This window comes from Symsagittifera roscoffensis, chromosome 2 (assembly GCF_963678635.1).
Source record: "Symsagittifera roscoffensis chromosome 2, txSymRosc1.1, whole genome shotgun sequence".
Taxonomy (NCBI): domain Eukaryota; kingdom Metazoa; phylum Xenacoelomorpha; order Acoela; family Convolutidae; genus Symsagittifera; species Symsagittifera roscoffensis.
In genome coordinates this window covers 4,327,375-4,340,819 of record NC_087063.1, presented here as the reverse complement: position 1 = coordinate 4,340,819, position 13,445 = coordinate 4,327,375, and the positions used below count along the sequence as shown (strand labels likewise).

The following is a 13,445-nucleotide window of genomic DNA, read 5'->3' as shown; positions in this document are numbered from 1 at the left end:
ACCCTACAACTCGAACACAAGCAACAATTGTTTGGTTCCCCGAAGACACATGTACAACATTTCAAGTAGCAAAAATACACGCTCGTATGATAAAATTTCACGAAAAATATTTTATACAATCAATTCCATATGAACAAGTAAATCCATCACGAAAACAAAGTTCTAATTTTAGAAACATACACAATATAGAAAATAAATCGACACGTTTTCAATTATATATCAAGAAACAGAACTTGCATGTAAATACAGAAATCCACTTCACAAAACACAATACTCCGAAATATTAGTTGAATACGAAAAAGGATTCGACATGACCACTGGAAAAGTAAAAATCGACCCATACGCCACACGTCATCCTATAAACGAAGGAACATCATATATACCAGTTAATTTTCAAAAAAGTAAAGGTCAACCTGGTGGACACCTAAAGCCCCATGACACTAGAAGCACACGTTTACAAGAACTATCACTAATGAATAGTACATATTTCGGTAATATCCACTATGATATTCACTTAGATATGAAATTAGACTACACAATTAGCCGAATTTTTCAAGAAATGTCACTCTCTGAATTAGAAACACTTCACCAACTATGCGAATTAGAAAGGACACAAAACCTACAATCACTTGCACTAGCAGTATTAAAAATACCCTACGCATTATATTTACTATCAGGAAATAGATCAAATTTTTTAGACTATGAAGGAAACATTTTATGGTTTTATACCTGTACCAAAAAAGTATCACCACTATATGTTTTTGAAGATAAACGATGCTATAAAAGAATCCCTATCTTTTATAAGAATAAAGTACATTTCGTTGACACACTTTCAAGACGAACCTATTTCTGGGATACCGCAGTCCCATGTGGATCAGAAAATAGCCACAATGTAGTACAACTGAACCCTGATGAAGATAATTATTACCTTCTTACCCCATATCCCACATTAATGCAATCACTCAAAAAATTTTCACCTGAAAGCATTAGAGCTATTGCTCGAAACCCAAATATTGACCTACAATCAATTGGAATATATTCAAAATCCGATATCCAACATCACATTAGAACACAACAATTCCAAGAATTATTAACACAAATGGACACTATACAAAGACAATCAATTGACCAAAACTTACGCAAACTTGCCGAAACCGCAGGATTTGCAGATATTTATACACAAGACTATAGCGGATATTTTAAAGACATTAAAGACTATATATATCTAAACGGTGAAAAATACCGACCACAAGATATCTCACCTATAAATATTTTTAGCTTTGTTACACTCAAAAATGAAATTCTTGATTTTCTAGGATGGCCCTATTACATCTTAGAAAAATTAACTATTTTATACGCAATGTTTAACTTTATAGGATTTCTTTTTTCACTTTTAAAAGGAATCTATAATACATGCGCTATACACACACAAGTAAATAGACAAGCAAGTGTAGCACGCATAGTATTTGCAGGATTTTTTGGAATTTTTTCATCATCAATAAACAAAATTCTTTTAGACGCACAAATAAAAGAATACAACACAAAAATAGCAACAAGACAGAACACATATGACGAAGAACATAACAATGTAGAAATAACGCCTACAGCACCACAGTTACCACCCCTACCACATAACCATCCATTATCCCTAGTCCCACAAAATTTTCGAAATTTAGCAATAACACATAATCCAAATTTTAGACCAACCATATCACAAAGTCCCATTCAACATATAATGACACATCATTCACTAGATGAAAATACATATGAATAAATTATAGAACAACCCCATACCACCGCTTTTCAGTCTCAAAATAATAACTTTTTTAGCCCACGATGAGCCGACAACTTGGATCCCTACACCGCTCAAATTCCCATCCAACCAACCTCAATACTCCAATTACAATAATTCCACTTTTTGCTTTCCCGCCACCCGATTTCCCAACCAATAATATAACATCAGGCATGAATTCAGACACTAATTCACATATCTCAGTTTTATACTCCATTTCACAACTCAATAACCCAAATATTGAAACCCCTGATGAATTTGCAGACTCTGAACCATCTCCATCCAATAATTTTCAAACCAACTCCTCAGTTTTTTCAAAACCCCCTTTTCAACCAATCCCACCAAATAACCCACTCCCATCCATTTCTACACCCTCTTATGCTTCAAAAGTCACCCCAACCTACTCTTCATTTCATTCAGACCGATCATCCAATTCTCCAGACACTCCCCAAATCTCCCAAGAACTAGATAATTTTATCACCCTACAACAACAACCCTTTCACCTTGACACCCCCACTATAAATCAGATTTCATCCACAATAGAATCATCAAACCCACCTACCCCTACACCCTCTTCAGCTTATACCGCATCATTAGCACCATCATCCACATCCACCGAATCATCAAATAGCACTAATAGAGCTTATCGCACTTTCAAAAGAAAATTCCCAAACCAACCATTTCCAACAAAACCAGGAACAGCCCGTGAATATATTAATCATCCAAATCACACTAACACGTAAGATTTTTTAGCAATCACCTTACCTTCATTTCCACAGTATACTTTGAACACCCCTAACGACACTAACGACACATGTAGTTTTGTAGATGAACAAGTTTTAATGCCTACACTTCATTGGACATCATATTATCATTTTACTAACCCCCTTTGCCTACCTTTATCTAATACTCACATCGATATAGAAAGAAATCAAAATATGCTATATCGACTCACCACACCACTAACACATAGACAATTTACTTATATAGGATATAAAAAGTCACTAAAAACATACACTGCACCCCGAGCTAACGAATATACGCTAGAATATTACGATCATAACATCATCCGAGCTAACCAAGACCACTTTTTAGATGATGATCGTTTCGCTAACCCACAAATCACAGAAAAATTTTTCATCAAAACACCATATGTATTTACACTCAATATATTTGATCGCAAATTCGACCACGTCATTTCTGAAGCACTAACCGACATGCAAGCTTACGAAAGCTTTAAAGAAAGATTTCAATTATTTTCACTAACCTTCAATTTCCTTGCACCACAAGAACGCAATTTGCACTGCTCACACGACATTATGTTACGCACTAAACAAACCCACACATATACATATTATCGCTTCATACAAAATCATTTTGATCTACACACTCCATCAAGACAACCACACCACCGTTTTCAATTTATTAACTCTAAATACACTTCACCCTTTTTTCTTAACTTCACATATTGCATCAAAGATACTAACCTTCACGGTATTCTTCGCAATTATGATCCCATAACCCAAATGTATATTTTTTGTCCCATCACGAAGACCTTCAACGCAGAAGAATCCAGACCCTTCCTTATCCCATATGAATTTATTCAACCTATAGAAATCCCGATATTAGAATTCATCCACAACACTAAATATAATCACAAATTATATAATCTCATCCAAAACACACCTTATGAATTTGCAGTTGGCATTGAAGAACTAAAAACTATTAAAGCACTTCAATTGCTTTGGCCACTGCTTCAAACTAAAAACATCATTCGCATACTAGCAAAATTACTAACAAATTCCGACATAATACACGACATCTTCCCCCACGGTTTTTTCCCCGACGACTAACAGGTAAGTATAATTTATACATATTCTTCACTAATAAATTTGAAATAAATACTAACCATTCTTTATCCATGTCTTATTTAGATTTTTAGTCTTCATCCCACGATCATCTGCAAATTACACAAAAGAAAAATAAAAAATAGAAAACTTCTTCAAATTCTTCAAAACTCTATTAATATTTTGCACTGGATAAATTCAATAAAAATCATACCAATGTAGTAAATTAATTTATAAATTATTTCCCTAAAAGCAGTAATTCTAATAATGATAAAAATTTGTAACTTAATTTTTCCCCAAAAAACTAGCAGTAAAACTGAAATTCTATGTAGTAAATTGATAAAACGAAAATGCAGTACTAACCTTTTGATATTTCCATTCACTCGCACAAAAATTCTATCCAAACTCGCACAGCTCGCCCACGAAGAATTGTTTAAATAATGAATTTCAGTTTCAAGCTTTCACACTCAACAACTCTAACACACGATAACACGTTTCAAACTTTCCTTTAACCCGGTTGGAAAGGAATTATATACTAAACAAAACTAACCAATGCAGCTTACTAAACACCACAAATCATAGAATAACAGCATGACTAAGGAAAGGAAACCAACGGTACCCAAACCGGATTAACCCAGTTTAAAACTGGATAATTTATTCTTTTGAAGACTATTATAAAGTCTAAGAAAGAAATAATAAAACACAAAAAAGTCGAAAGACAAACCCATACCAAAAACAATTTGATTTTTGAAAAAAGGACACAACCAACGAAACATAAGAAAAACCACAATAAACCCAACATAAAACGTTATCACATAACAGGACCTCTCACAGAAACCGCACGAAATCATACTCCCACTCCTGGCCTAACCCACCAGAGAGGACGTCCTGAGCATGCTCTATAGCCGGCCTAACCCACCGCGCTACATCCACGCTTTGTGACCACACTTCTATTTTTAATAAGAGGTACTCAAGGGTGAGTAACTCTTCAAAATAACCGAACTAAAACAAAAAGCTTTTGTGAAAACAACTAACCAAAATCATAACTAAAACACTGAACTAATAAAAATTTTATAAAATGTAAATTACACTTTGCAGTATATAGATCAGCATACAACACCAAAGACGAACATCCAAAGACAAAAATGACCCCACTACACTCAAAAAAAGAATGGCCAACCACAACCGATATGCCGTCCACAATCACAACTCAAAGGATTTAGAGTACGACTTGACTTCGCAGAAAAGGGCTTCATTGAACTAGACCAATGACCACCTCGATGTTCAAGTATACGTACAGATCCGAGTAACCAGGCATCCCCTCCACGCACAATCTCCACGCCATTCCCAGACGAGGTTGAACACAAAAGAAGTTCTCTACATGAAACAGAAAAACCTGTCATAGCAAACCATTCTGAAATCAGATTTGAGTTTGTTGAGAAAACCCAGTCGTTGTCATAAGAAGACACAACGATTGATCCTGGAACTTCTCTAACAGGAGAACCCAGAAGAAATATGATGTTCGCCAAATACCAACGTCCATCATCCATCCTTTGAATTGCAGAAAAACTATTCTAAAAAACTCTGTAAAACCCGGATGGGTGGAACCTGATCTAAACTACATTTTATGAATGGATAAATTAGATATTTTACCACTGTAAAGTATTTAATATTAACCAATCATGATCCATCTAACTAACAACCCACTTATTTGTAAGTGCTGAGATTACTTGTAATTTCAGCACCAGAGACATTTGAATTTAACTTAGAAATTAGTTGCCTCTCCAAGAGAACTTCAGCAGCCGCAATAAACCAGTATACCCTAGATCTATTGAGCCTAGCAGAGACTAGTTAAACAACCTGAGACTAGATAGTATAAGAGTAAGATTAGGATCGGTATTAGACTAAGAAGTTGCACGAATCTATCCGGCCGAAAATAAGATAGCGTGACGAGCAGACGGTGTACCCTATCCGAAATTACTCTATGAGTTAAGACCATCGGTTATAACTCAATAAGCCAAAAAACATCACAACATTTTTTTCTCAATATTCGAGCTTAACAGAACAAACGTTATCCTCAGAGGTCAAATGTTTTTCAAGCGGTAAATATAGTGGCCACTTTTATCCTCTATTTACTTGTCTTGAAACAAAAAGGATACAAACAAATGTTGCATAGGGTCCTTTCCATTTAGCGATTTAGTGATTTTGAAATGAACAAAAACAAAATCATAACTCAGACTTTCAAATAGAAAAATTACTAAGAACGGATTTCAGAATTTTTTTTCTGTTCACTCCTTTTATTTACTTCTCTAAATCGTTATATCTTTTGCTGTCCAAAATTTGAGAGCGTGAAAATGAATGGACAATTGCTCGAGGCCGTTTTTTTAATGCAAAAAGTTCTAAATGTTAGAAAGTTTTTCCAGCCATTCAGAACATAGTATTCGAAAACTCAACGAAATTGCAAAATTTTCAAAGTGAGCAAAAAATTTCAACGCAAATTCGTTGCATTACCAATTTCCGACTAGAAAAATTGATATTCTAATTTAACTTTCAGGACTGAAATGTTTCATGAAATATTTTAATAAATCATAGATTTTTTTTCAATCTTAATTTATAATCTAACTTCTGATTAGTAATCAGCTAAGCCGAGACTGTTTTCAGGAGAAAAAATCTGCTTGTCGTCTTGATTACCCTCGCGTTAGCTAGACAAGAACCTAATAGCTAGGCTATATGACCTGGGGATTACTAAAAAAAAAGTTTTACTTGGCTTTGTATTGCTACGACTATCGTTTATGCTCAAAAAAGACAGAATCAACTTTATCTCGATAAGAGCGGATTTTTACTTATTTTTTCTAAAAATGTTTAATTTTAAAGTAAGATGAAAAATTGAAAGGTTCTGTAGAGAAAACAGAAAAATGTTGCTTAAATTAACTCGAGAAAGTTTCTGTTCAGTTTAGAAGCCTTTAAAACTGACCGATCAGAAAATAAGCATCGGGAAATTTTATTGCTCAGTGGACACCAATTATTAAAAACTGGCGTAATATAACGTACCTTTTGCTCTATAGGAAGATGAATTGTACAGCAAAACTCCGTTTGTTTCAGTTATAGTTCATTTTCTGCAAAATTTGACAAGTTTTTTGGGCAAACACTATAAAGCGAATAAGACAGCCAAACGGCTCCGAATAATTAAAAAACACGTTGAAAAAAAACATGAATGAAATTATTTTTGTTTTGCCTGCCGCATAAAAAATTTCTACTTTTTTCGTATTATTATCAATTTTTATCAACAGGGGCGGATCAATAATTTTTTCGAAGTGGAAGGCGGATTTTCAAAAAAAAAACTCAAAAATTTTGTCGCTGTTTTTATCTCGACCTTATCAATTTCTGAGCTTAAATTTTTGACAAAACAGGCAAAAAATAGAGGTTTTTAGGCAGGGGCGGATTTAGGGGAGAGGCGGATGCCCCCCCTTCCTCCTCAGGGATTCGAACCCCTGCCGACCCAAAGGGTCCCCCCTTTGGTATTTTTTAAGAAATAGATTTTTGGCCGATTGACCCTAAAATTTTTCTAAAGGCGCCTTTGGCGCCAATATATACTTACTTTGAGGGGAGCGCGCAACAAAAACGCATTTTTTTGGTCAAACTTTTCCAAAAAGGGCCGAAAAACGCCTTTTTTGGCCTGATTTTCAAGCATTTCACCAAAACAGGGTCTTTTTAGTGCTTTAGGAGAGCTCGGAAAATCAATTTGGTCGAGCTAAGAAAAAAAAAGGCCGACAAAATTTTCGAATTTTTTTTTGCAAATCCGCCCTGCCTTCAAAGAAAATCCTAGATCCGCCCCTGTTTTTAGGCATTTTTTTGGAAATTTGAACCAAAAAATAGCGTTTTTTTTTGGCGCGCGCTCCCCCTCAATTTAGTATATTTTGGCGCCTTTAGATAAAATAGTATATTTTGACGGTCCCCCCCCCCCTAAATCCGCTGGTGTTCCATTCTCATGTTTAGGGAGCCTGCCTAAAGCAAAAAAAAACAAAGCCTAAATAAAAGTAAAACTGTTCCGTTCTTCTACAAAAAACAAACTGACAGCCTATAACTTGAAATTATAAAATTTCAGTTGAACCTTTAATTTAAACAATGAATTTTTACTTTAAAAATTATTGTAGAATTAAGCCCGCTAATTCCAAACCTTTTTCTTTTTTGCCTTTTCCTTTTTGCCTTCAAAAATTTGGGCTTTTTCTGCATAACTTGCAATTCAATTTAAGAGAACTGTTTTTGATCTTTTGATAGTTTTGTGGCTGCAAGAAAATTATTTTTGGCCAGAAATTATTCTTCAGAATTAAAGCGATCGCGATCATTCCACTAAATCTCTGCAATCTTTTTACAAGAAAAAGGATGATATTCGTAAGTAGATAACTAAGCAAATAATTCTTTTTTTTTGTTCCGGCTTTCGATACGAAAGTAACGGAATATTTGTGCTCGGGGTGGGTTTTTTTCTTCAGACAAATGTCGACTTTTTAACTAGCCATATTCAACGGAATTTTTAAAATATCATTCAAAGAGTATTGTTGTCCTGAGTTTAAATTTGAAAAATTATTCACCTGTGATCTTTTTTTGTAAAATTATGGAGGTTTAAAGTTTGCCATTTAATCCGTCTTAGAAATCGTTCAAAATTGGTTTGGAGAACCTTATTTGCCATAATTGATTTGTTACTAGGAGCGAAATCTATCACTTTGTACTTTATATGGCGTGTGGGGGAATGAATTTCATAAAAAGTTTCAATTTTTAGGGGAAAAAAATTCATTTCATTTTATTAAATTTAATGTGTTAATGACATTTATGTAATTACTGCTCCATAGATCTTAAAAGGCAGTCGGAACCTTCAGGGCTTCGCCCTGATAAGAGCAGTCTTGTTTTTGATGACTTTAAAAAAAACCCTGGGTTGAACGACAACAGGTACTGTTTTAGATAAGAGGGAGAGGGAAGAAATGTTTAGATGATACGTTTGAGGATTTATCCGTGAACAAAAAATAGGAACAAAAAAAAACATTTTGTTTCTATCATTTAAAGATAGGTTAAATTTGCTTCCCGACGTCGAAAAAATTGGAGTACTGGGAATACGTTTAGAAAATGACTGAGGGTAAGCAATTTACCAGATATTTATCTAATTTATACAAAGAAAAAAAGGCCTTCTCTCAGGTTCATCATCAACTATCTGATTTTACTTTCATTGCACCAGCCCCGTACCCTCTACCTCATACGCAATTTTTCATTTTTTTTGTCGACATTGAAACCTGAAACCTATCGGAAAAGTAAGCTTTTGCATGCAAATTTTTCCGAAATCGCCCTCGTTGAAACTTTTGCCATTTGTTTCCATAAGCAGGGACTGAATGTGCCCAGTTTTTAGTACGATCGGTCCCCAAGTTATCACGCAAAAAGATGAACACAGTAAGGCACAATTACGAGCCTAATTTTTAGAAAATTGGGCTCATTCAACCTTTTTCATGGCAAATCGGGGACCAATGTGCTAAACATTGGGATCAGTCCCTTTTCATGGTTACTTGGAGCCCATTTCGACAAAAGCTTTACAAAATTGGGCTCATTTATCCCCTTCCATGCCAATATGGAGCAAAATTGGGGACAAACTTTTAAAAAATTGGGCTTATTACCCACCCTTAATGGAAAAAACAGGACCAAAAAAAGAAGCCAAATTTTAGTATGCTTAGTCCTAGAATTATCTGATTTTAATTATCTGAGTTGCTAGCCGATGGCTCTATTTAAATCAAACTGGCTAAAAATTTGGCTCATTCAGCTTCTTTTGCCAAACAAATTGGGCCGATTCAGCTCATGTTTCTGATAATTGGGTTGATTAATTAAACTACCAATGTATAGTTGGGCTCATTCAGATCCATGTGTTAAAAAATGGGCTCCTTCAATTCGTTTCTCTAAAAATTGGGCTCATTAAACATTCCTTCATAGAAAGAAATTGTTTTTTTTTTAAATTAGTGTTGTATGCTCGAATAAGTTGCTACTCTTTGTAAATCTCACGTTTCCTGCTGGCTCGCGGGAACAGCCAGATGAGGCTCCTGCTGCTGACTTGGGTTCCCTTCTGGTGTGACCAAGCAGTCCTGACTACTTTTGCCCTCGTTATCGCCGCCATGCAGGTCCGAGATTGAACTCGAATTCGAAGAGGTTGATTCTTCGTCTGACTGCGACGAAAATAGCCCTGAAACGAAAAAAAAAAACAACTTGGTCGCAAGCAGAGGTGCGGATATAGGATTTTCTCGAAGGGAGGGGGGACGAAGGCGCCTTTGGAAAAAATTTAAGGTCAGCCACAAATCTCCAAATACTACTGAGGGGAACTCTTGGGGTCAACAGGTGGTCAAACTACTGAGGGGGGGGGGCAAATTTGGTCTGGATATAAATTAGCGAAAGTCAAGTATCCCGGGACAAATATGGACAACTATTTGTTTTGACTTTCGCGACTAAAAATCGAAATGTTTTGGCAGTCTCTACCAAATATCAGTATGTTTCGACTTTCTCGACTAACGTTCTCAAATGTTTCAACCAACATTTTTGTAAAATTTATTCGTCTAACCCGGTATAGAAAGTTTCAAAGATTATTAGTCACATCTCAGATTTTTTTCAACCGTCGTGACTATTTTTGGTTTGTGTAAGGATAATCTCAAACATCTAAATCTTAAAAGTTTGAATGTGTTAATGCATGTATGCGGTATGATTGTATGTATCTATGTACATATGTATATGGCGGCTCTGGCAAACTTCAGATTGAAACTCAATTATTTTTATTCTACAGATAATTTACTGTATAGAAATCGATTTCCGATAACCCATTTAGATTCTTAAATCAAATTAGAATGAATAAAAAAAAGAATAAATTCTTTTCCGATAGCCCATTTAGATACAAAAAATTTCTTGCTAAAAATGGATTTTTTTGCAACTTAGTGAAAATCATCAAAATCTCAACATCTGATTTAATATGATTTTTTTGCTGCAAAGGTTGAGCAAACTTTTTTTTACCTCGCGGAGAGCTGCAGAGTGCAAGAGTCACTCGAGGAAAAGTTTGTACCGCACACTTTTGCGTTAAGGAGAATTCCTCTCAAATTGAGCAAAACTAGGGGCGGATTTAAAAAAAAATGTGTCGACTTTTTTTTAGGTCAACTAAATTTATTTTTGAATCTTTTCGTGGCAAATAATATAGATATTACTTTTCCTCAAAGCTTTCAGGCAATACTTCAAAACGAAAAATCAAATGAAAAGCATATTTAAAAATTTTGTTTCCACTATTTCTCTATTGTTTCTCTATAATATAGAACTGTTCTATATTATAGAGAAACAATAGAGAAATAGTGAGAACAAAATTTTTATTATATGCTTATCAAGTGATTTTTCGTGTTGATGTTTGGCCTGAAAGTTATGAAGAAAAGTAATAACTAAATTATTCGCCGCCAAAGGATTTTAGTTTTGATTTTTTCGGTCGAAATTTTCCAAAAAGTGAATAAAAACGCTTTTTTGGCCTGTTTTTCACAAATTTGCAGAAAATGTTGTCAAATTAGGGTCCTTATAGTGACTTGGGAGGGCTAAAAAAATCAATTTATTTGACCTAAAAAAGGATCGACAAAATTTTGTTGAAAATCCACCCCATCGAGAAATTCCTACTGGTTATACATGATCCCTGGTCGATGGAGTTGCTCTTAAAAACGATAAGTTATCAAAACCCTGAGTGTAGGTTGCCAATAACGAAGCACTGAAATTAAATGGATGTTTTATACAGTCGGCTTGAAATTGTTGGCCTAATGAAAAAACATTCATTTAATTTGCTCTAGCTTTAGGTGCAAACAATAATTGATTTCACAAAAGTCATTTTCAAATAGGAAAAACTCATTCACGGAAACATTCTCCAATTACATTTGACCTTAATTATCCTCTGCATGATGACAATAACATTCGATAATATTTTTAAAAGTTATTGTTTGACTATTATCTGAGCAGGAGCGGATTTAGAGGGGGGGGGTACGGACGCCTCCTCCTCTCAGGGATTTGACCCCCTGCCCACCCAAAGGGTCCCCCTTTGTACTATTTTGAGATATCCATTTTTGGTGAGGGACCCTAAAAATTTTCTAAAGGCGCCTTTGGCGCCAATATATACTTCTTTTGAGGGGGGAGCGCGCGCCGAAAAAACGCCATTTTTTGGTCAAAATTGTTCAAAAAGGGGCTAAAAACACCTTTTTGGCCTGTTTTTTCAAAGTTTTCGAAAATGGTGGACCTAAAAAACCGAATTTTTTGGAAAATCGCCCCCCTCGAGAAAATCCTAGATCCGCCCCTGATAGAACATGTGAATATAATCTATACATAATTTGTATAAATTTGGTCAACACAAAAGACGTTAAAATTCGATTTAAAAGGATTTTTTTGTTACTGGGAGAAACAAATAGTGGAGAAACTATTCCAAAAGACGAAATTTTTTGATTTAAACTAAATTGATTTTTAATCGACTCAAATTGACTCATATCATTGTATGTATATATGTGTATGACGTTTGTGTGTATGATTGTATGCATCACAAGCTGATGAAAATTAAAGTTTAGACAATTTTAGAAAATAAGAAGGTTGCCAACAAAAAAGAATCACAAAGTGGTTTAAAGTCTCGTGACAATTTAGTGTTGTTAAGTTTGAATGACAACTCACGAGCGCAGCATTTGTTCGCTAGCACTCTGCACAGCTTTTCACATGAACAATCCCACACTTTCTCGGCACAAGGATGATCTGAAAAGCAAAAACGGCACAAGGATGATCTGAAAAGCAAAAATTGATCACTCAAGGAGAAAACTAACTCTAAAATCTAAGAAAACCTAAGCTTTCAATTAAATTTGATATCTTTGTACGAATTTACGGCACTAACGGTATCCGTAAAAGTCTAAAAGATGTTATCCGAGCAAAACGCCGACAAGTTAAATTTTTGCTCCTGTTTTTCGTTTTTTTTTGTAAAATTTGAACGAAAAATTTAAAGTCATCAAACTACATCCTAATGAGTGTCATATGGATCCCACTAAGCTTAGGGAGGGTTTGAGTTTGGAATGTTTATGTAGGTAGAATTGTGAATTCAGGGTGGAATTTTTCGGGGACTTTTTTGGCTTGTTTATCGAAGGTTTCCGTTCGTCATCATTTTTGCAGATATTACCTTGATACTGTATTTGGAGATCACACTATACGATATTGAAACCAGTTGAAAAGAAATAATATAATATATCCAATTATAATCATGATAACTATCCTTGTAAAATATTTAGAACTAACCAATCAAGATCCATGACTAAAACTTACAATAAATTCTAAAGCTGAAACTATTTATAGTTTCAACCAGAGAAGAACAAATTTATTTTAGCAAATGGTTGCTCTTTCTTGATTCTAACCTCGCAACAATACCAGTTGTTACTATATCTATTGAGACTAGGAAACATGAGAGTTGGATTAGGATCGGTATTAGACGAAGAAGTTGCACGAATATATCCGGCCGAAAATAAGATAACGTGACGAACAGACGCTGTATCTTATCCAAAACTACTCTATTAGAAAGCCACCCCGGACGCAAACTCATCTGGTGGAACTAAACTAGTCCCGAACAGACCTCTACTAATTTATAATTAGCAAAAACAAAGTAATATAGGCAAATTAGATCAAAAACGCTCAACAAAATGATACACCAAATTGACGATGAAATTAGCTTATTTTCACATCTCGATAAGTCTGATCAAATAAAACAGACACAAAAGCTGACACCAGGTCGCAACCAGGAC

The 13,445-nt window shown here is 34.8% G+C and overlaps 2 protein-coding genes across 2 annotated transcripts in view; one reads left to right on the top strand and one right to left on the bottom strand.

Annotated features, from left to right (window-relative positions):
• The window catches only part of LOC134840774 (arrestin red cell-like), a 219,163-nt gene that overhangs the window by 37,902 nt on the left and 167,816 nt on the right, over positions 1 to 13,445 (top strand). The gene's annotated exons all lie outside the window — the stretch shown is intronic.
• LOC134840144 (uncharacterized) overlaps positions 1 to 13,445 on the bottom strand; it is a 33,120-nt gene that overhangs the window by 10,149 nt on the left and 9,526 nt on the right. The window contains exons 4-5 of the mRNA XM_063855839.1: positions 12,337 to 12,414; positions 9,676 to 9,853 (exon numbers count right to left, since the gene is read on the bottom strand). Of these exons, the coding sequence (XP_063711909.1) occupies positions 9,676 to 9,853; positions 12,337 to 12,414 (256 nt within the window). The remainder of the gene's footprint in view (positions 1 to 9,675; positions 9,854 to 12,336; positions 12,415 to 13,445) is intronic.